A 26,140-nucleotide genomic window follows, 5' to 3' on the forward strand; every position below is an offset into this window, starting at 1 on the left:
AGAATTCAATGCATTACCTCTAATGAACATATGCCCCAGATAAAAAGCTGCTCTCTGGAGGACCTCTAGTTTGTAATCAGTTCTAAACGCATGCATCTTTTTCAACCAAATGACCATGAAAAAGAGAATGACATGGGAAGGAGGAGCAGATCCACCCAAGCAAACAATGTGCATCAAAGAGTCATAATAGAGAAACAGAAACAAAGACAGTCAGGGTCACGTTGTATTGCCAAAAGAAGCATGTGGCATCCAGTATAAGGTCATGTCAGTGCAGATAGTTGAAAGATTTGATAGGCTTGATTTTTTGAATATTTCAAATATAAATTTTTGTCATAGAATTTGTTTGCCAAGATGACCCCTGAGTGCAATACTAGTGGCCAGGACACCTCTTACACTGTGTTGGCACTAACCTACAGTACTGTACAAAGTTGAGTACAGAGATTGCATCAACTTTAAGGCATGTTATAATAAGCTCTACTATTGTTTTGCAGGTTCATTAATTGGCTTTCTTTAATATCTGACCCTCTGATTTATAGCTTTACATGGACCATAAGGGGTTAGAAGAAAATTTGCAGGTGAAATGATGCAAATTATAGACTGTATACTGTATATGTTGGTGGAAATAATTATTAAAGTCCCTGTTGATTTTAGAAACTAAGACCCTTACATGACCAGTCCATATTTTTATGGAAGGATTGTTTTAACAAAGACAAACCGAATGTCCAGAAAGAAAACATTAATAAACGTTATACATCTGACCACCACAAACTGACTATGCGCCCATGAAGTATACAAATGAGTCCTATTTCTTCAGTAAGAAGCTTGGTCAGAGAAACAGTCAATCGCTCTCATGCTGGAGCTCCATGCAGCAACATTTCACCTCATGGGGTAAGGATGATTCTGAGAAAGGTGAGGGTTCAGACCAGAATTACTCAGGAGGAGCTTGCTAATGATCTCAAGTGAGATGGGATCACAGTCACTGAGAAAATCGTAGGTGACATATTTTGCTGTAATGGATTGAGATCCTGCAGTGCCCCTGCTCAAGATGAATGTACAGTACATTGGCCTCCCTGAGTGGGAGAATGTGACCAAAATGGAGATCTTTGGCATCAACTCGATTCAACATCTTTGATCTTTGGAGGGAGAGAAATGCTGAATGTGACAATGATGGGCCTACAAACGGGGCCATGTTGATCACGTGTGAATCCTTTATACCAGGGGTCTTCAATTAAAATAAAAAACTGCCGCTGCTATCGGTCCGCGAGCATGATTATACTGTATATTATTATATTTCCCATTCACTTTAATTGGTCGCGGGTCTGTAAAGGGCCATCACTGTCTCCGTATCCGGACCGAGGTCTGCCATTTCAATTGAACATTACAAAAATAAAATCATCTTATCATGTATCACATTAATTTGCGGGGATTAACATTTTGAATGCCCAAGTATTTCAAACAGGGCCCTATGAAAGGTTAAAATCTAGGGATTTAAAATATGTTTTTTCACTGCTGCTTTAAACACATCTCACACACAGGTTGCTAGGACCTTGAGGAGTTAGTGTATGCGAGGGTTGGTCTTCTGATGGGGTGTTTGAGTAAATTCTAATTAATTAGGAAGTTAATTAAACAGGTATTGTATTGTGTGGTGATAATGAATTTTTTCAGCAATTAATTGAAATCCCAACAGAGAGCCTAAAGATAGAGCGGGTGCACATGCTAATCGGAACTCATGGGAGAAGCGAGCAGAGAGAGATGGTAGCCAGGGAAATAGGGGAGCGAAAAAACAAGAGAGCAGGATCGAGGAGAGGGCAATGAGGAGAATGAACAAGTGGAATAACTGAAATGAACTGTTAGCATGAGTCTTAGTCTCTGATTGCATAAGCTTCATTCAGGGTGACAGCAACAAAGAAAAAACATTTTTCTACTGAATACAAATCTGTTAAAGGGATTTTTTTTTTAATTTGAGCTCTTCTTAAAATGTTAATCAAACATCTGTATTTTAATATGCATGCAAAAGCTGGGGGGTGAGATACACTCTGGACTGGTCACCAGTCAATCCTATAGGGGTTTTTTTAGCGGTCTTTTCATTTTTTAGTGATACATTTCCTCACAGCTACCAAAGGATTTGAAACGAGAGGGCTCTCATTTCGGAAAGTGGTCCTTACCTCTTCAAATATTGGTTTGTTATTGTTCACATCATCAACTCCCACTATTACACGTGCGGTGGAGGACAGCGAGTGCAGCCCGCCTGATGCATTGTTGTCTGTGGCAGTAACATTTAGGACATACTCCAGGCCTTGAAGCTTGGGCAAGGGGGTGGAGCGGAGTCGAATTAACCCTGCAAAGAACACAGATCCGTTACACTGCATGTAATGAAAAGGCCACTGTGTTGCTTTGTATATGAATATGACATAGCCATGGAAAGTCTCTGCAAAAATGTAAAAGCCTGACATGTCGCCGAAATCCAAAAACCAATTTCACAGTGGTGACTTGTCACATTTCTAATCTAATACTTCCACAGATCCCCACTCACAAGAGTCCTGCCAGCTCATCCACTTGAACAAAATATAGAGTGACTCAGGTTAGAAGTTAACCAGGCTCAGCAGACGCCCGTTTGCTGTCCTTCTTGGAACCCCTTTGTCCGCTTTCATGTAGCAGTCAAGACAAAACGTGAGATAAAATATGTTGCATGTGAGTCAACATCTTTCTTGTTGCCAGTAATACAGACATAATCATCAGAGGTTGCAGGATGAGCAAGCGGCCTGTGATGTGCAGAAAAGTCATTGAAGTTGTTGAAAGCTTTTTCATTCTCGTATGTTTCTATTAATCTTATTCGATGCTCTTGATGGACGACAGCATGCTGATACACACAGATGTGCACATGGCTCTCCTCTTGCCCAATTTACTTGCAATCCCAGCTGCCCACAGAGCCGAGAAGAATCTTTGCTCCTAATGGCAATATGTGACATTGTCAGCACTGCAGCGCAACATTAAAATAAGTGAACTGCAGGATGTACATGTTTATTCTCCCAGCTTAAATGTCACACTTGTTTACCAATGACATGAGCTTTTTAATGAGCCAGTACTACTTGCATCCACAGTACAATGAGCGCAAAGCCAAAGAATGGGATTCCTGCACAAAGGATATCAGCCTTAACATTTTGTTGCTCCAAGGATACAGAGAAGTAGAGGGAAGGAATTTAAAATGATGACACAAAGCGAAGAGGAGCTTGCAGAGCACAGCCTGGAGATTGTGAGCTATGATAGCGCAGTTGTTGTGAAATTGAATTGAAAGGACTGGGTGACAAATGTCACAGCAATTGCCACTGGTTTCGGATCAAAGGGTAAATAAAAAAAAGATAAACTGTACTGTCATCAATGTTGAAAAAGGTTGCAGAACATTCCTTTCTCTCAGGGATGAGATCCTGCCCCAAGTGGAGCAGTTTAAGTACCTCGAGGCAGAGGTGGACTGGGACCAAAATTCGGCCCTAGGCTTTTTGATCACCGAGTCCTACAAACAGCACTTGTTTTGTGTGTCGGGAGGGGAAGCTCTGACTGTGCCAACTCGCCCACTCTATTGTGTTGTGTCTGCAGCGGCATGTTTCCCGGCTTGCCCAGGAGATTTATTTACCGTAGTTAGCAAAGGAAGGCACAGCAATGATTAAATAAATAAATAAACGTCTGTCAATCAGCCCATTATTGAACAGCCCACTGGGAAAACTCCTGCTACTCCCGATGGCCAGTCCACTCCTGCCTTGGGGTCTTGAGGGAAGGATGAAACACGAGATCAACAGGCAGATTGGTGAGGCGTCTGCAGTGCATCAGTTTGTTGTGGTGACACGGGAGCTGAGCCGAAAGGCAAAGCTCTCAATTTGCCCGTCGATCTACGTTCCAAACTTCACCTATGGTCGTCATCTTTGGGTAAAGACCAAAAGGACGAGATCGTGGGCCCAAGCGGCCGAAATGAGTTTCCCCCTTCGGGCTAGGCTGGCCTCTGCCTTAGTAATAAAGTGAGAAGCACTCAGGACGCCTCTTGGACGCCTCCCTGGGGAGGTGTTCAGGGCACAAACGACTGGGAGAAGGCCTCAAGGAAGACCCAGGACACGTTAGAGAGACTACGTCTCTAAACCCGCCTCAGGATCTGCCGGGAGGAGCTGGATTAAGTAGCCAGGGAGAGGGAAGTCTTGGCTTCCCTGCTTAGGCTGCTGCCCCTGCGACCTGACCTTGGATAAGCAGAAAAAGATGGATGGATGGAATATTCCTTTCTAGCAACTGTAAGAAACATCCTTCCCCAACAATGTCATGCTTAATATTTAAGGCCATAATTACAGAAAGAGCAGCCCTTGAAATAATTTTTTTAATTTTTTATATCTACACATAGTATCTTTCCTCAGTAACATTGAGAGTAAAGGGCACTCTTGTAGGAGGAATGTATGATGAAAAATTGAATGCCTGATTTGACGGATTTGACTGTCAATTAGAGTACAAGAAGTATCACCTTTTTGGCTGTCAATGACAAAGTTCCCCTCCTCATTCCCGGCCGTTATAGAGTAGATGATCCCATCGCCGTCAGGGTCTTTGGCCAGGACTGTGGCAACAAGGGTGTTTGGGCCTGCATCCTCAGAAACAAACGTTCGATATCTACAAAGAAAGGAGTTTAACAAGGGCAAAGGATGAGCAGGCTGGTAAGACTTATAGTTGCGGCTTTTCTGTGTCACTGTGATTTAACCTGTCCTCTTAGCTGGCCAGACCAGGAACAAATGATAGCGTCTACTGGCGAGCTGAAGTTATTGCACAAACGGTACATCCGAAGCCCACCATGGGCTATTCGATCCAGTACCTTTTAAAATGTCAACAGTGATTTGCTAGCTCTAAAGTGTCGGGCAGTGAGATGCCCAGCAAGACACCGGAGAGCGATATAGCTCTGTGGAACATAGCACTCTGAGGTGAGCAGGAACTGTGCCTCTTGGAGCACTGAGATGAAGCCGATGACACAAAAGAAGACTGGCATCGATGTGACAGACAAAGTAATATGTGACGGCTGAGAGGTTCATGAGGAAAAAGAAAGGCAAAAGAGTGAGAGCAGCAACGTTAAGAGGGGGCGTTTTCCTTGCAGAGCTTGAGTCGACTCGTCAGCAAAAGTCTTCCACTGTGAGATTTGGTGTTATTTCCTGTGTAAGTATGTGTGAGTCTGCAGGGTGATAGCAGTTGGGCGTTGGTGTCTGTGGTGAGAAGTCAGAGGTGATTGATGGTTTACAGAAGAACACTGATGGGTGATTCATCTCCGCCAAGACACAGCGGGCTCGGTGGCATCAAGTCTGACCTGTAATCTGTCACCGGGCTCAGAGGCTACCTCACCACAGCACTGTACCACTAAAACACACATACTCCATTGACTTGTCTTCCTGGAGCATCTCTAAACAGCTCAACAAACTGTGAGCTTCTACGCATTACAGTGTGAATTAACACCTGTGCTCCTCTGCCTGTCTTCCCCTCACATGCAGCAGTACAGACTGTATATATGTGTACGTATTAACAGCTTTACATACCCGAACATTTATTTACGAGCACACTCAAATGCTGATTAAAAATATTGACGTCTTGTTTTTCTTTGTCCTTGTGTTTATTTAGACCACACATACAGTACACTCATAATAAAATATTTTGTTCAGAGTTCGGCGTGTCCATGAATGCACCTCGAGAATGAGGAAGTGTTTTTCGTAGGATGAACGCAGAGGCGTCTTTGATGCATATATGGCTTGGAACTGCACTGCTGTTGATGTGTTCAGGTCAGAAAAAAGTTATAAAACAGTGCCAGACTAATTAATTAAATACATTTGTTACCTCTGTTATTTGTGACAAACCTAATTTTTTTGTTTTACAAAAGTGGAATTTGTTGCCACAGAGGGACAGCATCATTAACTCGTACAGTAGTACGAGTAGTATTGTAAATTTAATTTCATCATCATCACAGTAAGCAATTAACAGCCCCCACGTGTCTGTCTTTAAGCTCTTCTCTCACTGTTTTTGCTTGAAGCACTCAGCATTTGCATCTCTGCCAAAAAACTTCACCTGGCAAAATGCCTACATTTCGAAGTCTTTGCAAGTCTGACAACAGTATTTGTTTGATCGCTGGCAGCCTTCACTGCTAATCTTTATATCTGGGATGTCAGTCTCTTCATAAGAAAACAATGGCATTAAACGTTTTCTGAGGAAAACAACAAACAACCATATGTAAAACACAACGTTGCTCAATAATATAGGATTTAAATCACTGTTATATATTCAGCATACTTCTTTCTTCATCTCCGAGGGCTGCCCCACAGTGCATTTGCATGTTCTCCCTTTGCCTACCAATTTTGACAATGAGAATGCAAATAAATGTGATTTTTTTGCTCTGTCCAACACATGCTGAGTCAATAGAAGACTCTAAACTGGCTTCTGGTGTAAATATGAGTATAAATTATGTCTGTCCGATTACTGGGAGTACTGGCTTTACCTGTCTGGTCTTAATTCCCAGTTCTGCCAGTTCACTCTATTTTCTTTACAGTGTTGTTTGGGAAGATGTGAGCCTGTACTACACCAATCATCACATTTTTAATAATGTTCCTCTCAAACTAACATGGCATATCCTGTCTGCCATCTTACAGTTTAGTTTACAGTTGCAAGATATCTGATTCCTAATTTATTTAGATTTGATTAAGCTGATCAAGCCAAGGTGTATCCCGCCTCTCACACAAAATCTGGGACTGAGCATCTCTCTACACACCAAGCAGCCGTGTGATATAACAACTTGTATGTCTGATGCAACTACTTCACTATTCAAGTTTAAAGGCCATATTAATGTGACGGTAAGGCTGTGTCAGCTACTTGAACAATTCACCTTGCAGTTCATGTATCAAAAGGGTCTCTAACAAAGAAGTGCATTTTATGTAATAAAAACAATATTCGCATAGATGCAAAAATACTGAATTCTTGCTTTAGTATCTAAAACAACCTGCTTTAGATGCGGTTGTATTTTTCCTGAGCTCTTCTGTGAGGACACAAATAAGAGGTTTAGCAACGACTGTATCCAAGTGGATACCATTAAAGGTACAGCTAGAAAAGACTGGAAAAGTCATCAGTATTAGGATGTATTGTTTAACTTTAGTGACTTTTTCCAGAATATTTCATTATTATTATTATTATACCTTGTGTGCTGGGCGGGTTTCGTAAAAGTGATGGGCAAACAATACATATAAGACTCTTCACAACTGCTGTTTCCACTGCTGTCGTTTAACAGCATTAGCCCCAATCAAAACTATAAAGTTTGTATGTAGATTTTTTTTTTGTAACATTTTTATGTCATTTTTGTCAGTGTTCCCCTTATTTTAGGAAGAAACACACAAAATATAACTTTTGAGGTGCATAGTGGAATAGTTGGGGTGAAGTTACTGTAGCTTGGTACCAGTATACTGTATGTCACTAACTTCTAACAATGATGTTGACGATTTTTTTTTAGCATATATCAAAAACTTACACTTAGGACCCTTAGGACCCAAACAGGTCTCTTCAGAAAAAGTGCTATGAAAATCACCTCGCTATCAATTAATCTAGTGTTGTTATAATATGTTTGATTTCGATGATAAGGTTTAAGGGAGTAGTAACAGGCGTAGGTGTAGTAAAAGGTAGTCACAAGTATCATGTGATGTTCAAAATGACAAGTGTATCCAAAAATGTAGTCTGAATGTCTGTAAATAGGATCGTGGCAGTGTTTAACCGTAACCAATATTTAACCTTGATCAAAACCATCAACGTTAGGAAAATGTCATGCATGAGCAGCAATAGAGGCAAACATAGTGACCATGAAAAATTGTATCTAAAAAGACATCGTTTTGTCTCAGGGTCCAAGGATGGTTAAGGTACTCACATGAGCTGGGAGAATTCTGGGGCTTCATCATTGACATTTACCATCCTCACGCGGACTGTGGCGGTGCCGGAGTGAGGCCCATCCCCACCATCTACCGCCATCACCACAAATTCATAGAGATGGTTAGGCCTCTCATAGTCAAGCCGAGCCGCAGGGAAAATGGTACCATGTGGTGAAATGCTGAAGTCTGGGCTCAGGGTGTAATAGGTTAGCTCCGCATTTAACCCTGAGTCACAGTCAGTGGCCAACACTGGCGGGATGGACGACATGACAGAAAAAACAATTAGAGGTTCATTCATACATGCTGATAAAAAGACAGGAGCTGATTCATCTGCTGACATCAGTGTAAATCATCATCCCTTTATAGACACTGGGAACATCTAATAGATCACATACCTGACAGCTGCAATAATTACCACACTCTTGAAATGCCAGCATTGGAATTATTACAATTATTGGTAGAAACCTTGAAAAACGGATGCTTTAAAAACATTTTACTGAGAAGTCACAGTAAAAGTAATGCGTGTTAGACGATTGACTAAGGACACATACTCTCCTGATTAAAATTGCAAGACCGGTTGAAAAATGATAAGAATTTACATTTTGTACTGTTGGATCTTAAGGAGGTTCCAAGTAGAGCTTCAAAATGCAAAAAGGAGAAATAGGAGTGAAAAAAATAAATAAATTGAGTGAGAAATGTATTGCAAACAAGAATTAGGCTGGCCATCAGTCATCACTACTTTTCAGGATAAAATCATGCCTTTCTTTTGCTGCCAAAAACAGGTTGGTGTCTGCAGCATTCTTATCAATGTTGGATTATGGTGACATTTTATACATGCATGCGCCAGCTAAGGCCTTACATGCCCTTGATACTGTTTACCACGGTGCTTTGAGGTTCATTACAAACCTAAAATCCTTCACGCATCATTGTGTTCTTTATGATAATGTCGGCTGGTCTTCCTTGTCTTTACGCAGGCTGAAACATTGGTACCTCTTTGTATATAAAACTATGCTCGGACTGCTGCCTACGTACTGTATATATGGGATTATATTTTGCCCACAGAAACCGATCGCTAGAACTTGAGATCTGAAGACTTTATCATGTTGACTGTTCCAAGAGTAAACTCAGAACAAGGTAAAAAGGCATTCAGTTATTCTGCACCATTTTCCTGGATAAACTCCAATCTGACTTGAAGCTGGATCAGTTGGTCTCAATTTACTCTTTTGAGAGACTTTTAAATGTTTGGGTTGAAACATCATCATGCTGTAAATGCTTTGCCTGATTACTTTTATTAACTTGTATTTGTATTGTTTTATTTTTTATTATGTGTGTATGAATGTCTGATGTAACTTGGAAATTGTGCTGCCTCTTGGCCAGGACACTCTTGAAGAAGAGATTTTTAATCTCAGTGAAGTTCTCCTGGTTAAATAAAGGACAAATAAAAAAAAATAAAAGACCATAGCTCGAGTCTTAACATTTTGATCAGGAGTGTATTATGGTAAGTTTACCTTCAAATTTCAGTTTCACGCACAGGCTGTCAAAGTAATATGAGCTCCATTTTGCACATTGTTGTGAATGTGTTTATTTTCGATGTGTGACAAATTGGCATGGGCAGCATGTGCATGCCCGTGCTCCTTTTTTCTTCCATCGAAGTGCCTTGTAATATGTTTGAGATTGACAATAATTTATACATGCATAATATGTCAAGCCCATTAATTATTCAAGACTTGTGTTCCATCACGGATTTTCTTTATATCACTTTACCATCAAACTCAGTGGGGAAAGTTGATGTGAAAGCCTCTTTGTTATAAGGTGTCCCTGAGAAGCAGTTGATGGTATTTCTTTCCCATGTGTCAAAACTTTGACATTTAATTAGCTGTGTAGCCTGTCACATTACAAAATGTACTTCTTAGCATTTTTAACCACCATTACATTCTTCATGTACTGCATATCTTCTGCCTCCTTCATCTGAATCATTAGATTATATGACGCTTTAGTCACTAGCACTCTTTTCTGATGCATTCCAAAGTGCAACTGGAGTCTATATGTTGAAGAACATATTCAGTAGCATTCTTATTCATCTTATTCAGCGTTTGTTCTTAGTACGATGCTAGTTGGGTTTTCACTGCTCGCTTTACAGCGTACACCGCTGCAGGCTGGGTGTTCCATTCTTTTCAGATTACATTTCTTCAAATGTGCCCTCACAGAATGTGTTCAAAACGACACAAGAATCACCTATAGTGGCCCGTAGGGGACAGATACCAGACTGTCAAATGAACGTTTGACTACCGTAAATACAAAATAACTAACTGCAAAAAAGTGAATGTATTGTTAAAAAAAACACATTGAAATATTTCTTGCAAAATAAAAATGAGTGTAAGAACAAATGTAAATTTCAAATTACAAAGTGTTAAGGTGTCCTCGTGGTTAGCATGTTGACTGTACAGTCATGGCCAAATCTTTTGAGAATGACACAAATATTAATTTTCACACAGTCTGCTGCCTCAGTTTTATGATGTCAATTTGCATATACTCCAGATTCATTGCGTCTGTGTAGGCTCTCAGTTGTACACGAGTTGTCCAACGAGGGAAAGGCTTCTTGAGACGTCATCTGTACTTCTGTGAAGAAGGTGTCGGACGTTTCGCTCCTCATCCGAAGAGCTTCGTCATTTATGTTCGCTGATGAAGCTCTTCGGATGAGGAGCGAAACGTCCGACACCTTCTTCACAGAAGTACAGATGACGTCTCAAGAAGCCGTTCCCTCCAGATTCATTGTCATGAAAACAACTCTGTCATCCTGATTGTGTAAGAATAACAGACTGGAAGCTTTAAAAAGGAATACCCTTTCTGATTGTTTGGGGCATCCAGAAAAAAAGCTTGTCCAGAAAAGAAAGGGTGAGCAGTGAAAAGGTCAGTCCTGTGCCATGCCTACAGTAAAGCATCCTGAAATCATTCATGTGTCGGTTTGCTTCTAAGCCAAAGTGGCCTCACTCACAATTTTCCCTAAGAACAGAGCCATGGATAAGAATGGTACCAAAACAACCCCCGAAAGCACCTTTTTCAGCCATCCAACAGCGGTTTGGTGACGAACAATGCCTTTTGAAAAGGCAAAAGTGATAACTAAGTGGCTTGAGGAAGAACATAATAACATAGTAACACAGTAACATCAACAAAAAGCAGCAAACTTTATGAAAACCAATTTTTGTGTCTTTTGGCCACAACTGTACAGTCAGGAGATTCTTTGGGCAGCTTAGCTTCCTCCCACATTCCAGAAGAAAGTCATGCTAGTATAATTGGAGACTTCAAATTGTCTATATGTGCACCGCACTTGGCTGGTGACCAGTCCAGAGTACACCCCGCCTCCAACCAGAAGTCAACTGGGATAGGCTTCAGCCTACAGACAATGGATGGATGTTCCCACCGCTTGATCATCATAAAGCAGCCTCATGCAACAGAGATAAACTGACTTGTATATAATCCATCCATCCATTTTGGATGCTGTTCGTCCTCATGAGGGTCAGGCGAGAAGCCAGGTACACCCTGGACTGGTCGCCAGCCAATCACAGGACACACACAAACAACCGTTCACACTCACATTGACACACACATAATAAATAATATCAAAATGAATACATGTCGTCTTCCTTTTAATTACTACAGTGTACAGCCTGAGATCAAAATGACAAAGAATGATTTCGCTTAAGTTAACTTTTACAGAAATATTATGAGGAAAATCCAAGGTTTTCTCCCAAAGGCCACCTGTTGTTTTTCTTTAAATGTGTTTTTTTTTTTACAAAACTATCTTTTGAGCAGTTTTCACTGAACCATACGGGAGTAACAGTTGGACTTAAAACATGGGGTCAAGTGTCTTACCCTGCAGCAGAGATGTTGCCGTGGTTACAGTCTCTGGGACTCCATCCACGCTGTAGATGGATTGGAGGAACTCTGGGACACAATCATTCTCGTCTGTTATCAGCACCTGAACCTGATTAGCAACACAGGATGGAGGCGGAGGAAAGAAAAGAGAGGAGAAGAGAGAGGAAGCAAAACCAGAGTAGAAATACACAAAATTAGCTTCTCTTCTCTTTTTATCATCTCGAATGCCCGATCCCAAAGACGTCCTTTATGTTTTTTTGCGCAAGAGGCAAAAAGAGGTGATGCACACTAATGGGTGTCACTTTTACAGCAGTTTTAAGCCACAAAAAGGGCCACAAGGGGGCAGAAGTACATTTGATAAGCGCTCATCATGTGAATTCGAATGGAAAAAACATACATGACAGCAAGGAGGAAGCGGAATAACGTGGAGGAGTGTAGTGTGCAGAAGGGCAAATTTTAACGCATGCACACGCGCACACACGTGCACACACATGAGCACACACAGTTCAGTTCCAAATGTGAAAATTGTAAATAGTTCATGGTGTTATATTGTTATTTTGATGTAAAACAACTCTTTTTTGTGTTGTTTATGTTGTGGTATAGTTGTTTAGATATATGACCTGTCACAAAAGCAAAAAATATGTGTCAAAGTGAAAGTTATGCTTGAAATGTATCTTTTCACAAAACTCTAGTTTTCTCCCTTTTTTAATTCGGGAAGTGATATTTTCCTGAAACGTATGGAGAACGGAAAAAGGTACAAACAGACTTTTTTTCTGCTGAAAGGCGGAGTCTAATCTTTCTTTTGGTAGGTTCCATGTTTATACTGTATAGCCACAGAACACAATATTCTGTGTATTCTGTGAAAGATCAGTCAAAATCGTCTGAAATGGCCGGTAGTGAACGGGTTGTCCTTTGAAAAATGGCTGGGATTGAATGAGTTAATAGCCCTCAAATCCAGCAGACAACCGTGGGATTTTTTTTTTTCTGTACAGGACGTTGACCCCAACATTTAATCTAAATTGCATTTTGCCATTTCTCAAGTTACTAGTTCAACACATCCTTTATCTTCCACTCCATGATTCCCTTACAGTCCAAAATAGAAATGTTCCAAGCATGTGTGAGCTTTACTGTGTGTGTTTCAGACAAAAGGCCCTCAGCCGCCATCCACCCTACAAGCTCCCCGTCACCGCTGTGTGTAAAGTGTGAAGTGACAGCTGAGTAATAGTCCTAAAATAGCTCGAATAGGTTTTCCTAGTCTCCGTCTTTGATTGCCCAACATGGAGCCGAGCAGAGGAAGATTTTTCTCCCGAAACTCTGAGGCAGAGTAATTGCCTGGCATGATAATTGGGAAACAAACTCTTTAGATTAATATTTTAAAAGATACTGAATTCATAAATATTTTATCTGGAAATGTTCTGTTTGTAGATTGTGTCTTAAGATTTCGGGATTCTTCTGGCAAGTGCCTTTGAGTGCGTTCTATATTTCACGCAGTTCATCTCCAGATCACACTTTCAACAAGCGGCACTCACTGTCAGCCGGAAACAAAAGAGTGAAACAAATCGTGAGAAAAAAAAGAGACTGACTTTGGTCCTCCTAAACATTTGCTCGCATTTCAGCGCCACTCAGCCATGGCAAGAGAAACGAAAGCTGTTTCCCCTTTGCGGTGTCAGAGGGTCACTGCTGAGTTAGGATCATAGCAGCCTTGTCAGCCAATTTACAACCTGGCATTTCTGGGCAAAGCTGGTTGGCCTGTGAGGTTTGCAGGGCCCCAGTATTCAAAGCACATTTTCATTATAGCAAAATTCAGCCAAGCAAGAGGAAATGCTTGTGTGACAGTTGCAATAATAGAACATCAGAGTCCATCTCAGTTTCGGGCTCGCTTGGGCTATTTTGTCCCACAGTGTTTAGCAGCCTGGATGACTTTCTGATGAAACTAACCTCTGTGGCCGTGCTCAGGCTGCCCGGTTCCTCGCTGGCTCGCACCATCAGTAGGTACCGTCGCTGGTCACTCTCGTAATCCAGCGTCCGGGTCAGACTGATCTCCCCTGACTCCTGCTGAATGCTGAAAAGGCTGCTTGGATTGATCAGCAGGCTGTAGCTGATGGGCTGCTTTTGGAAGGAAATGGCAAACACAGCTAGGAAACTGCAGAAGAAAGACAAAATCATTGGGGGAAAAATAACTTAATATTCAAATTGCAAAGAATAAAATATGCACGTTACATGCAATTATTGTCTTTTTACATTTGCATCTGCGTACAGCACTGAAATCAATGACGACATGGCCCATTGGGCAACTAATAAGAATACAGTCCGTTTGCACTTGTCAGTACTTTGTAATAATGAAATTCACTTATGTGGATATTGGTGTTCATTTCTATGGTTAAACCGGTTTGTACTCCCCTAATGGTGCATGATGATGTGTCAGTTTACTGTGAGTCTGTTGCAGGGACCTAAGGGAGCAGCATCACAAGCAGGTGCATTTAAGTGTTATTCAAGGTTTTTATGGCTGCCTTTCTGCACAATTGTATGTTTTATTATTGTTGTTGAAATAATACACTAAAACTCTATCAGCATTGTTACGTGTTACTTGTTTCATGTTGTAGAAGACAACCAAAGGCAAGACTAAGGTTTGGAAACCAATGATCAGTGGATCATATTATTATATCGTATTACTATGTACAATAAATGTTTCTGCAACATTAATATTATTGGCGACATGCTGAGAAAAAGAAACTGGCAGGTGCCATGATCCAACTCAGTGCACTAAGTGCGCACTAAGCACTAAGCATCCGAGGTTTCTTTCTGTATTTGACCAGTCACGGTCAAAATGCAATACACACACGGTCTGTGGCAATATTTTACTGTAGCAAATGGTCAAATCAGGTATGGACAATAACTTCCCTTAAAAATAGCTTCTGGTATGATAATTTATCATTTCCCATCTGGCAACACTGTTTTTGATTGTAGTACTTCACATCAGATTGCTCTAATGTCATATTTGCATAATAAAGTGGGGCTTTATATTCTACACAATTTTTGAGTAAATTAAGCAATACAGGTCTTTTATGTCTAAGTTAGCGATAGCATCATTCATTGACATGAAATTTCTGAGAATTCTGAGTTGACCGTCCGTATCGTCCGTATTGCCATATTTCTGGACACCTAAAGGAAATCACGTTAGACTCGTTAGATGGACTGTTTTGGGTCATCACTAATTTTCACATCTGATTCCATAATATGGGATCAAATAGGATATTTTGTGAGAATTTCATACTACTGGGCACAAAAAAGGTGACTCTCGGATGAAGCATCAAAAGGTCGGGGTGCCCAAAGTGTGGCCCGTCGGCCATTTGGGGCAGCGACTTGTTTTTTATTGGCCCGCGGCACAGTGTAGAAATAAAATAAAAAACAAAGTAATTGGGAAAAAATAGAGACAAAGGCAGAATGTGAAGTGAAAAAGCTGAAATCTTGGCACAAATGCTAATACACACTAATAATAACACAACGCTCTGTCTTAGCCTTTTTTTAACATTTTGAAAAATGTATAAAAATATCAACGTGGCTCCCTGCATCTTTTGATTTTAAGTATGGGGCCCTTGGTGAAAAGACACCCCTGGTTTAGGCCAATTTGACATCTGATACATAGATTTGATAAGGCTGATTATCTATAATAAAATACAATGATTGAAGGAATATCATATCTAAAAAAGTCAAAGGGCAACATCACCGCGTCATTATGCTGTTTTTCAGTTTTCTAGGTGCTAAAGGCAGAGCACTACCACTGTGGAAAGATAACGATGTTGCTTGCGTGCATCAGCCATAATTCATTCCTGTTTACACATGCTCTACTCACGGCTGTCCTTCAGGCGTGTTCTCTGGTATGGAGATGGAGTAACTCGTATTGGTGAACTGCGGCGCTCTGGCTCCGGCGACTACAGAGAGCATAGCGGGTGCACTGCGGCCGCCCAAGCCATCAGTGGCCACTACACTTAACAAGTACTCTCTGCCCCTCTGAAGCATGTGGCCTGTGGTCACCACCTGACCTGTCTTCCTGTCCACAGCAAAGCAGCTATCACCTCCTGCAAGTAAATATACACACATTATTTTCAAGTACAGAAGAAGAACCAATAGCATGCAAATAGCTACAGTAGCTTGAATACCAGCAATTACTGCCACCCAAACGAGAGCTTCAAACGAGATTCTCTTTTCTTCGCACCCGTGTTATTAATAAAAATGGGCAAAAGACTAATCTTCCTTGATCAGCAATAAGAAGAATATACTTTCAATTCATTATGTTTTCAAGATCATTTTTAAATTGCAAACATCCATACCAGCATTGTACACTCCTGATCAACATTGTAAGAGCAGTTGAAAAAATTACATTTTGCACTGTTGGATCTTAAGGAAGTTCTAAGTAGAGCTTCAAAATGCAAAAACAAAAACTGACAGTGAGACAAAATAGGCTATTCATCAGCTGCTCAAAAGTTTAAAACCATAGCTCAAAACACCTTGAAACCTCCCTAAAGTAGAAATAAAATGTTGAAAAAAGGACTCAGTAATGAGTAGCTGCACCATCCTTGTTAATCAGCTGAAAAATTGGTTTGGGCATGCTTGATGCCAGTGTTTCCAGGAAACTAGTGAGAATGTTTGTCCAGGTGGTGAAGATGGCTTCACGGAGGGCATCCACTGTCTGGAACTGATGTCCATTTTTGTAAACTTCTCTTGCCATCCAGGCCCAAACGCTCTCAATTGGATTTAGAGCAGGGACACAGGATGGTCCAAAAGAGTGAGCTTATTCCTCTGGAAGAAGTCCTTTGTCAGGAGGGCATTATGAACTGCAGCGTTGTCCTGTTGAAAAAGCCAGTCATTACCACACAGATGAGGGCCTTCAGCCATGAGGGATGCCCCCCTGCAAATATGTCCACATAGCCACTACCGTTTGACACCCCTGCACAACCTGAAGCTCCATTGTTCCATTGAAGGAAAAAGCAGCCCAGATGACGATGGAGCCCCCTCTACTGGGCCATGTGGAAAACATTGAACTGCACTCGGCACCGGTAACAACCTTCATTTGGGCCGAGGATGGTCCCTGTCTTGACGGACAGCCAATAGGATCCTCCGTCTCAGGGCCCGTGACATTTTTTGGGGGTCTACCACTTGACTTTTTTGCTCCATAACACCTATAACATCCTAAAGAAATTTCAGATGACTGTCTTACTGTCTCCAACCTCAGCAGCAATGGCGGGCTGCACGAGGTCTTACTTATGTAGCTCAACAATCTCACCACGTTCAAAGAGAGAAAGCTTTTTAACCTTTGCCATCAATAGATCATTACAGTAGGAATACCTGGCAGAAAATGACATCAAATCCACATTTATTCCAAGATTTTGGCTTTTAAAGGCTGTGATCTTAAACTTTTGATCAGCTTAACAACCTATTTCACTTTAAATTCTAAAAAAATGATAAATAACAGATTAATTGGATTTACATTATGTCTTATGGGAAACATTTATTTGGTTAACGTCTGTTTCAGTTATAGTCAGACCTTCCGGAAGGGAATAATGACACTAAGCAAGGTTTCACTCTAAAGTGATATATTAGATATACAATTATGTGTGCAAGTGGTCTCTACGGGCCTTGCATGACAGCCATTCCTCGCTGTTTGTTCTCCTCGGGCAGTATGCCTCCAGAATCAGTGAATTGTGAACCCAGGTAAACCAACGACAAGACAAATTCAGTAGGCTCAGAGCTAAAGACGATGGGTGGAACAGGACCATCACCAACATGCATTTGTTTGGTTTTGTACCAGTTGACATGCAGTCCCAGCTTCATGGTCTCCTCATTGAAAACACAAAGGGCTCCCTCCAGCTCAGCGTATGAGCAGCAGAACAGGATAATGTAGTTGGTGTAGTCCAGGTCGGTTAGGACGTAGGGAAGTGGGGGTGCACACTGTCATCATCAGATAGTCAATAACACAGTTAAAACAGGTCTGGTGCGGCCACGCAACCCTGGCGGACACCAGCGGCGATGGGGAAGCAGTCGGTCAAGCTGTTGTTTACATGAACACAGCTCTCGGCGCCGTCATACAACATCATAAAGATTCTGATTAGCTTTGGTGGAAGGGCAAGGTTGTGGAGAATGTTCCGCAGTGTGGGCCATGTCGGTCGACTGTGTCAAAGGCGGCCTTGAGATCAGTGAAGGTGATGTGACAGGTGTGGTTTGTTAGAGCAGAAAACTATTTCAAATAGATTGAAGCATAGATTTTTTCCAAAAAAATTCTGATTCTGGGGGAAATGAAGGCTAAGGATTGATTAATAAATTAATTCGATTACTATTTCCATACACAATACATGGAGGCGCCAAAGACAAATATGACAGTACGATTTGATGTACGTATCACTCCCAATTAAATACTCTTTTGCAGTGGAATTATTTCCCCAGCTAATGTCAGCAAACAATCACAATTTCTGTCAGCGGCAAAGCTTAAAATGGGGTCAGACAGCCTTGCCTCGCTGATTCTCATCCTCTTGAGGGTTTTGGATCTAAGCACATAATGCGAGGGTTAAATAAATGATCTTGAATGGTTTGAATTGCTTTGAAGAGGGAAAAAAAGTATTTGGCGCACGCTGTTTGAAGAAGACCTTGCTCCTTACAGTAGTTCTGAGCATGCATGGGGCACGGCTGTCCTTTGGCAATTATGCTTGCGCTTGCATCAGGGAGCTGTGCAATGGACTAATGTAAATCAGAGGGAAGTCAGTAGTGTTTTGTAAAACCCCATTGGGAAGATTAGTGCAACCCCCTTCTCTGACATGCCAACAAACCTCTATCCCCACAACCACCAGGGGGTCTCGTATTTTGGCAGACTTCCAACACAATAGTGTGCTTTTGTGATTGTCTACGTGTCAGAAACAGAGAAGGAGGCAGATACGCAGGAGTGTATGTATGATAAGAGAACGAACAAATGTGTGAAGGCCTCTGGCTGTAAATGGGACTGTGCGTGCGTAGGAAAGAGATACTGGGGCTGAGATAGATGTTGGAATAGAGACAAAAAAACTAATGGACGCCTTCATAGCGTATGAATGCATGAATGATTGTGTGAACGCCTCTAGCTGGCTGTCTGAGTGACTGTGCCGTGGCCTGACTACTTAGATTTATTCCTATGGGTCCACAGCGCGTCAAGCGCAACAGCTCTGCCTGCTTTTTCCCACACATGCATTTCAATGTGTGAATATGAACAACCCAAATCTTACCATCACCCAAAAAGTATTCCACCTCTCCGCTACTGCCCTCGTCCCCGTCAAGAGCCTGGAGCTGGTAGACAAAGGTTCCTGCAGGGGCATCGGGGGACACTCCAGCCTGGTACGGGAAAGGCTTCATATTCCACTCTGGGACATTGTCATTGACATCGGTGATTGTCAGCTTCACCTTGCTCAGGTACCAGTCAGAGCCTGGGGGAAAGGGCAGAGAAAATGACGGAGCTATGACTTCTGAAAGTGACAGCTGTCATGTAAGCATGTGTGTCGAGTGTAGACAAGCAGCCAGTAGAATGTGGAGCACCAACAAGCAGCCAGTCAGCTGAGAATGCATATTTCATCATCATGTAAAAAGACGCATAAAAGCAAAAAAAAACAAGGCACTTTTGAAGTGAGAAGACTCCCATCATTAAGTGATGCACTGACGTGTAGCATTTCATAAACACCGCACAGTAATATTCTTGCTTTGCCAGTCTCTCTTCATGTGAAACACTTGTAAAAAATTGTAAAAATAAATCATGCACTGGAAAGTTGAACACTATGTTTCATGACGCTGCTTAACATACTTCCCAACTGTCATACAACTATAAAGAGAATTCAATAAATGAATAAATAATACATAATTCAACTAAAGTACAATTACTCTTTGATGTAAGAAGCTTTGAAGATAGTGGAAAAGATGATTAATCAATCATTAATTAATCGAATTAATCAACAGCTCTTTTGGTATTTCATCAATTATTTTTTTGTTTTAAAAATGTAAACATTCTCTGATTTCAAATGTGAATATTTTTCTTTTTTTTCTTAGTCATCCATGAAAGCAGATCTATTATTGTCTTTGTGTGTTAGGCAAAACAAGATATTCACACACATCAGCTTTGACTTTGGAACAACAGTGGTCGACATTTTTGCCTCTTTTCTGACATGTTGCGGACAAACCCGCTAACTGTGTTTGCTTCATATTGATTTGGTCCATCTAGGGCAGGGGTTGGCAACTTTCAGCTTCAAAATAGCCATTTGGGCTCATTTCGCGGCTGTCTTGAATTATTGACTATTTTGGAGAAGCCATAGTATTATGTTTCCTTACCTCGTGGTTAGACGGGGTACCTCATATGTAGGGCCCTATGAAATACAATTTTTTTTTTCCAAATTAATTTTTTTCTTTTTTAATTTTTTTAATTCAATGTTTTTCATTTTTTACACTTGCTTTTTGCAGCATAGAGTAAATAAAATGTCCGTATATTAAATGCAGATGCTCAGTTGAGGCCAAAACCAACACCAACTCCAACCCAGAACCTTATTGCTGTGAGGCAAGTGTTAAACACTGAGTCACTGTGCTGCCTCCCTTCAGAGTTGAGCACTGCTCATACAACGATGAGAAAAGCTTTATGGAAAATAGACTCTCTAGCAGAAATTTTGCTTGCGTTCTCCATGAAGACGCTCATCCAAACACCTAGGGTCCAATGGGACAACGCCTTCTCTCGCAAATCTCTATAACGTTGCTTTTATCGTCCCTTGGGAGTTCAGGACGATGCCTCATGACTGCAGGCATTTTGTTCCCAGCTCACTTTGCCTCTGTAGTGACTAAGAAGATTCCCTGAATCCAATTACCAACTGGTGTGCCGTACTCCAGGTTTGACAGCAAGTATACACAGCAGCAGTCACCATGAAGCATAGCTTGGCCTGATTATCAGGGATTCATACTATCTACATGAAAAAGAACATAGTGATATCATTGGGAAAATTGGATGTTGCCATGGATTGTTTCTCAAACTGTTATGCAAGATGGGGAGTTCTTTTTTATATATACTGTATACACACAGATCTTTGGGTACATTTTGAGAATTGTTTGATTTTTAAAGTAGGGTTGAGACATCAAAAAAGGGGAGTTGCACAAAAACAAAACAGTGAACAACAGCACACAAGCACTTGAAAATAAAAAAAATCTCGATGACAATGAAAAGGGGTGTTATACACTATGCAAATACTTTCTAATCTTGCATGAAAATGATGAAGTTATTTTGCTCCCACTGCTCAGCCTTCCAATTGCATTAATTATACTGTATGCCACAATAAACACACAGAAATGAATTAAATGGCTGAAATTATGGAAGTGTAGCATTTAACTAACTGACTGGGGCGTGACACAAACCACACCACAACAGCTATGCAGCACTCCAGAGTGTTGGCAAGTAAGAAATATTCTTCCAGAGTCACACGCCATAGCCTTTTAGGTAAAAGTCAACAAAAAACATGACCAACGACCTCAATATGTGTGTTGTTAAGCACTAGGGGTTCATTAGTCAATACACAGAAAAGCAGTGGGTGTCCGACCTTGTTCACTTTTTTTTTTAGAGTATACGGCATAGCTTCACATACGGGAGATCTCCGCTTTTTGTGGAAGTTATGTTCCACACCTACTATCGAGTCCAAAATGTTTCGCAAAACTGCCACGCATCCCTAATAGGTACTCACCACTAATCATTGATAATGTAAGACGATCTATGAACAAATGGAATCATGTTGCATCCAGACATGGTTGCGTGGTGGTGCGTTCAAGGACCACGGAACAAAGTGCAAAGATTCAACACTTGAGTAAAAAAAATTATCAGTAAAGCATAAAGCTGCAGAAAAAACAGCATATATCCAGAGAAAATATTTTTACCAAAATATCACGAATGCACGGGGATCCACTGCAGTTGTGTCAGTATGGTACAGTACTAATGGTACATGCTGTGCAGTGTGGTACTGTCCAGTCAGGTACTGCTGTTGATGTCATTACGCGGTTTCATGGTGCAAAAGTGGAGCAATTATTAGACCGAGCAGTAGAACTAAGGCACTATTTTCGCAAATATTAGCTATGATCTTGTGTCCATGTGGCATGAAGAAATGTCAGATGAGATGCCAAGCAGTTCAGCAGGCCATCTGCTTCAACCCAGAAAAGAAGGAACCCATGCCGCCGCATGATATCACACACAGACACACGCCTGCCAACTTGATACCTGATTCAGCTGATTAGCACGTCTCTGTCTTCTTGTTGCTTTTTCACAAACGCCCCACTTGCAAAGTCAAACACCGGTTTACACTAACACATACACTGGCTTACACTTACACACACACAGACACACACACACACACACACACAGGTGAGCGACCCAAGGGCTAAAAGTAACTATGGCTATGGGATTTCAAATCCCATTATGTAAAAGGTCTCCTGCGTGTGGCTGGAGGCTATATATGTACTTTTTAATCCACTTATTAATCCACCTGCTGTCCCTGGAAAAACACTGGCTTTCATTCATGAACAGCTCGTTCTTAAAATCCCTCTTAATTTTTAAGAAGCATGTGTCATTCATCAATGTATGATTTGTTAAGCGCATGCCACACAATTATTTTAATAACTAAGCAATTTGAAGCATACGAATTAATAAATGAAGTCAAATATATATTGAAGGCATTCAGAAGACCCATTCAAAGATGGTATGAATGAAGTGTAGGATACACTGGTCACAAGTTGTCAGTAATGTTACTGTAATGTTCAGTGAGACACTAAAGCACCAGACTTGATCATCAGAACAACAGGCTTTTATTGCAGGTTTGAATGATTTCACAACGGGCACAGTAATCTCTCATAAAAATCCCTCAAAAAACATGAGCTACTGCGGTTGTAACCCACGCCGAGCTAAAAGTCACCTCTGAAACCCAGACGTCACCGAATGGCCGCCTGGCACTCAGCTCCCCTAGCAAACGCATTTATAGCAGCACACACAAACAGGAGTCTTATTTATGTCTTAAATTTACTCTTATTATGTCTACAATATTGGGCAATAGCAGTGTAAAGGTGACTATAGCGGTGTTAGTTCATGTCTAGAGGGCTGTAATAATGTTAAAACCCATATTTAGAGGGTCTCAATTTAGAGGGTTTTCTATGCTCTGACTACAAAAATATTTCACTTTTAAATAAGGTAAACCTACTTCGCGGAAATTGACTTATCACAGTCGGGTCTGGAGCCAATTAACTGCGATAAACAAGGGACTACTGTACATGAGGGGTGTCCAAAATGTGGCCATGGGGCCATTTGCATGTGCAGGTGATTTTTTATTGACCTGCATATTATGAAAATACAATTAAGCAAAAAAAGGAAAAGAAAAAAAAAATAAATTGGAAAAAAAACCCAGAAGTTTTTAATTTTATGAGAATAAAAATGAAATATTAGGACAACAAAGTCATAATATTATGAGGAAAAAAAATATTTCATTGCAATAAAGTCATAATATTATCAGGAAAAAATATAATAATTTAATTTTTTTAATTACATTTTAAATAAAAAATAAATACATAAAAAATCTAATTAAAATGTATTTTTAAGTTATTTTTTTAAGTTGTATTATGAGAAACAAAACAATATGCTTTTTCACCCACTGTATATCACAAAGCTGAGATGTAAGCTGTTTTTTCTTTAAATATATATCACTCCTTAGCATATCTGCATGGGCTCCTTTACAAAATGTAAAATATAAGTGTCTCATCCATCCTTTGATTTTTCCGAATGAACACCCCTGCTGTACAGGGACGATGACAGGTCATTCACTTGTAGAAACAAATTTCTGTTTGCATGTGTTGCAACATTGAAAACAGATGCTAATATTACATTTCTTAACTGGCTCGCTGTTAAGATGCATTTTGATGGGAAATACATTATGTTACACTCTGGAGAGCTCACAACAGAAATATAATGGCTGCAAAGTGTGTGACAGCTCCTAAAGGGATTGTTAGAGGGATAATAACAGGCGGAGGAAGAAGTAAAGGGAAAAGAATTAATCTATCTTTCTGCTCAGGCTTTAAAGTTGCTCTGTAGTGAGAAAAGTTCTGGGTCGGATCTGGCGATAGTTCCTTTTCAGATAAATAGCCACTGTATTGTAGAGGCTGAGAAACGAATCAATACTCAGATGGTATCTCCTAAATGTCGACAGGGCCGGTTTATGCAATTTAAGCGTGATCATCCCGCTTCGTAAGGGAGAACAATCCACTTGATGAATACCGTTAAAGGATAAAGATTCTAGTGCAAAAGTCACTGAATCAAAATAGAAATCAGAGTCTTATCACTTAACATTTAGGTGACTATCAAATCTCTGCGAGAAGACACATTCCTTGCTTCTTGCTTGTTCATGTCTCTCGGTAATAGTGGTGATGATTTTACAAGGCTCCATCTAATTAGCCTGTTACAGACACTAATCAGAGCCAAGGCAGATAATTAAAGCCTATCAGTTCTGGAATGATAATGAAGTGCGTATATATGTATGAGTATGCATGCAGCCAGGGAGAGTGTATATCCAATATTTCTTATCGCAACAAGTGTGCGACTTCTCTCCTCGTGCTGTGTGTTGCAAAGCAGCTATGAGCGACTCCACAAGTGCCACCAAGGTGTACGGCCCCCACCTGGCCAAGAGACAAGATTGGATCAAATAACAGAACGTGGCCTCACTGGATATTTAGTCAAGTGTGCTTAGTCTCGGGACTCTGCACTGTACACTACAAGGCCGTAAAGCATAAGAGCATTTGCAGGCATAATGATATATCATAAAGAGGTGGACGACAAAGGTGCAAAGTGTACAATGAATATGGTGTGTTGTGCATGTGTGTTGCATCTTGCTAAGCCATTGTGTTTATGTTTCCTACTGCTAATCCTCTCCTTGGGTAGTTGCTATATAAAGTTGTTAAGTGGCTTCCCGGAATGGGAAAAAAAGTTGTCTCAAGTGCCTCTGTGCACATATACACTGCCTGTGCACACATACAGTATTCTCTGCCCACGGTAAAAGGACACTCACTGTGTGTGGGATGGGGGATGAAAGCAAACAATAAAACAGAGGATCACAGATACAGAACATGCGAAGATCCACAGAGGGACATATAGAGCAGTGAAAAGGAAGGAGTGTTGGTGTGATGCAATGGACTCAAGTAAATCTACTTTGGGATGTGGAGATATACACTCCTGAGCAAAATGTTAAGACCAGTTGCACTCAAAAAGGAAATTCTTGGTTTAACGTAATTGTATCTTGCCACCTAAATGCCACATAAACAAATGAAGTTAAATGGATGTGTTATCATAGTGTTATATGAACACAGTGTAGATTAGTTGATTGAAAGTCATGTTAATATTTCACATCAAATGCTTTGCTTTTCATTTAACTAAAATGTTTGCCCTTAGTTTGTCTAGTATATTTGTTAATATACTTGTTCTATGAAATACTGCGGGCTTTGCCTGTTTTACTTATGCCGGTAATATTGAATGAACAAACGTGGGTTTTGCTAGTTTTAATCTTGTTTTCGTAGATAGCGCTAGTAAAGGATTTGTTTCAATGAAATGACAAAGTCCACTAACATGCAAGAAACACACACACAAGATCCACAACAATTTCAACATTTTATTTAACACTGAAATTTGCAGACAGCTCCTCCTTCTCATTTCTGGACACTTTTACCATCTCATGCCACCTTAGCACCAGGCTAAGACCAGCAAGTGACAATTTACATTTACCGTACAAGCAGGACAATTTTCGCTCAATTGAAGTCACCGTGAGAAGGATCAAGCACATGTAAACAAACATTTCATTGCTCAAATCAATGCTCAATTGTCAAGTTAAATGCAAGTACAGATGAAGACAGTAAGCGGCCCAAGTCACATGGTAAGTACTGTATTTACCTCAGTAGTGATTTACTGTAGGTGTGATGTATTTACGTTCAAATCCTAATATAGAGGCTTCGAGAAAACTTTTTTCTAACCAAAGTCGTGCTGCATGTGATAATCACTACAGGTTTAAATTTAACATCTACTTTCAGGATTTGTGACATCATGTGACATTACATAAAAAAGCATTTATAAAAACACAATAATACTCAATAATACTCTGAATCTACAAAATACTCTAGGCAATAAAAGTTTGGAAAGAAACTAACAAAACAGAAAACAATTGCCTTTTTTTTGCATTGTTTTTTACACTGAAGTGTATACAGTGGAACCTTGGTTAGTGTCTTGAATCCGTTCCAGAAGGTCCGACTCTAACCAAAACATACGCTAACCAAATCAATTTTTCCCATAA

At 40.6% G+C, this 26,140-nt stretch overlaps 1 protein-coding gene across 2 annotated transcripts in view; it reads right to left on the reverse strand.

Annotated features, from left to right (window-relative positions):
* Window positions 1–26,140, reverse strand: part of LOC129181009 (neural-cadherin-like) — a 148,883-nt gene that overhangs the window by 79,544 nt on the left and 43,199 nt on the right. For both annotated transcript variants that reach the window (XM_054775588.1, XM_054775587.1), the window contains exons 2-8: window positions 19,037–19,234; window positions 15,640–15,865; window positions 13,725–13,929; window positions 11,784–11,895; window positions 7,910–8,159; window positions 4,499–4,641; window positions 2,166–2,338 (exon numbers count right to left, since the gene is read on the reverse strand). In XM_054775588.1, coding sequence (XP_054631563.1) covers window positions 2,166–2,338; window positions 4,499–4,641; window positions 7,910–8,159; window positions 11,784–11,895; window positions 13,725–13,929; window positions 15,640–15,865; window positions 19,037–19,234 — 1,307 coding nt within the window. The remainder of the gene's footprint in view (window positions 1–2,165; window positions 2,339–4,498; window positions 4,642–7,909; window positions 8,160–11,783; window positions 11,896–13,724; window positions 13,930–15,639; window positions 15,866–19,036; window positions 19,235–26,140) is intronic.

This window comes from Dunckerocampus dactyliophorus, chromosome 5 (assembly GCF_027744805.1).
Source record: "Dunckerocampus dactyliophorus isolate RoL2022-P2 chromosome 5, RoL_Ddac_1.1, whole genome shotgun sequence".
Classification (NCBI taxonomy): Eukaryota; Metazoa; Chordata; class Actinopteri; order Syngnathiformes; family Syngnathidae; genus Dunckerocampus; species Dunckerocampus dactyliophorus.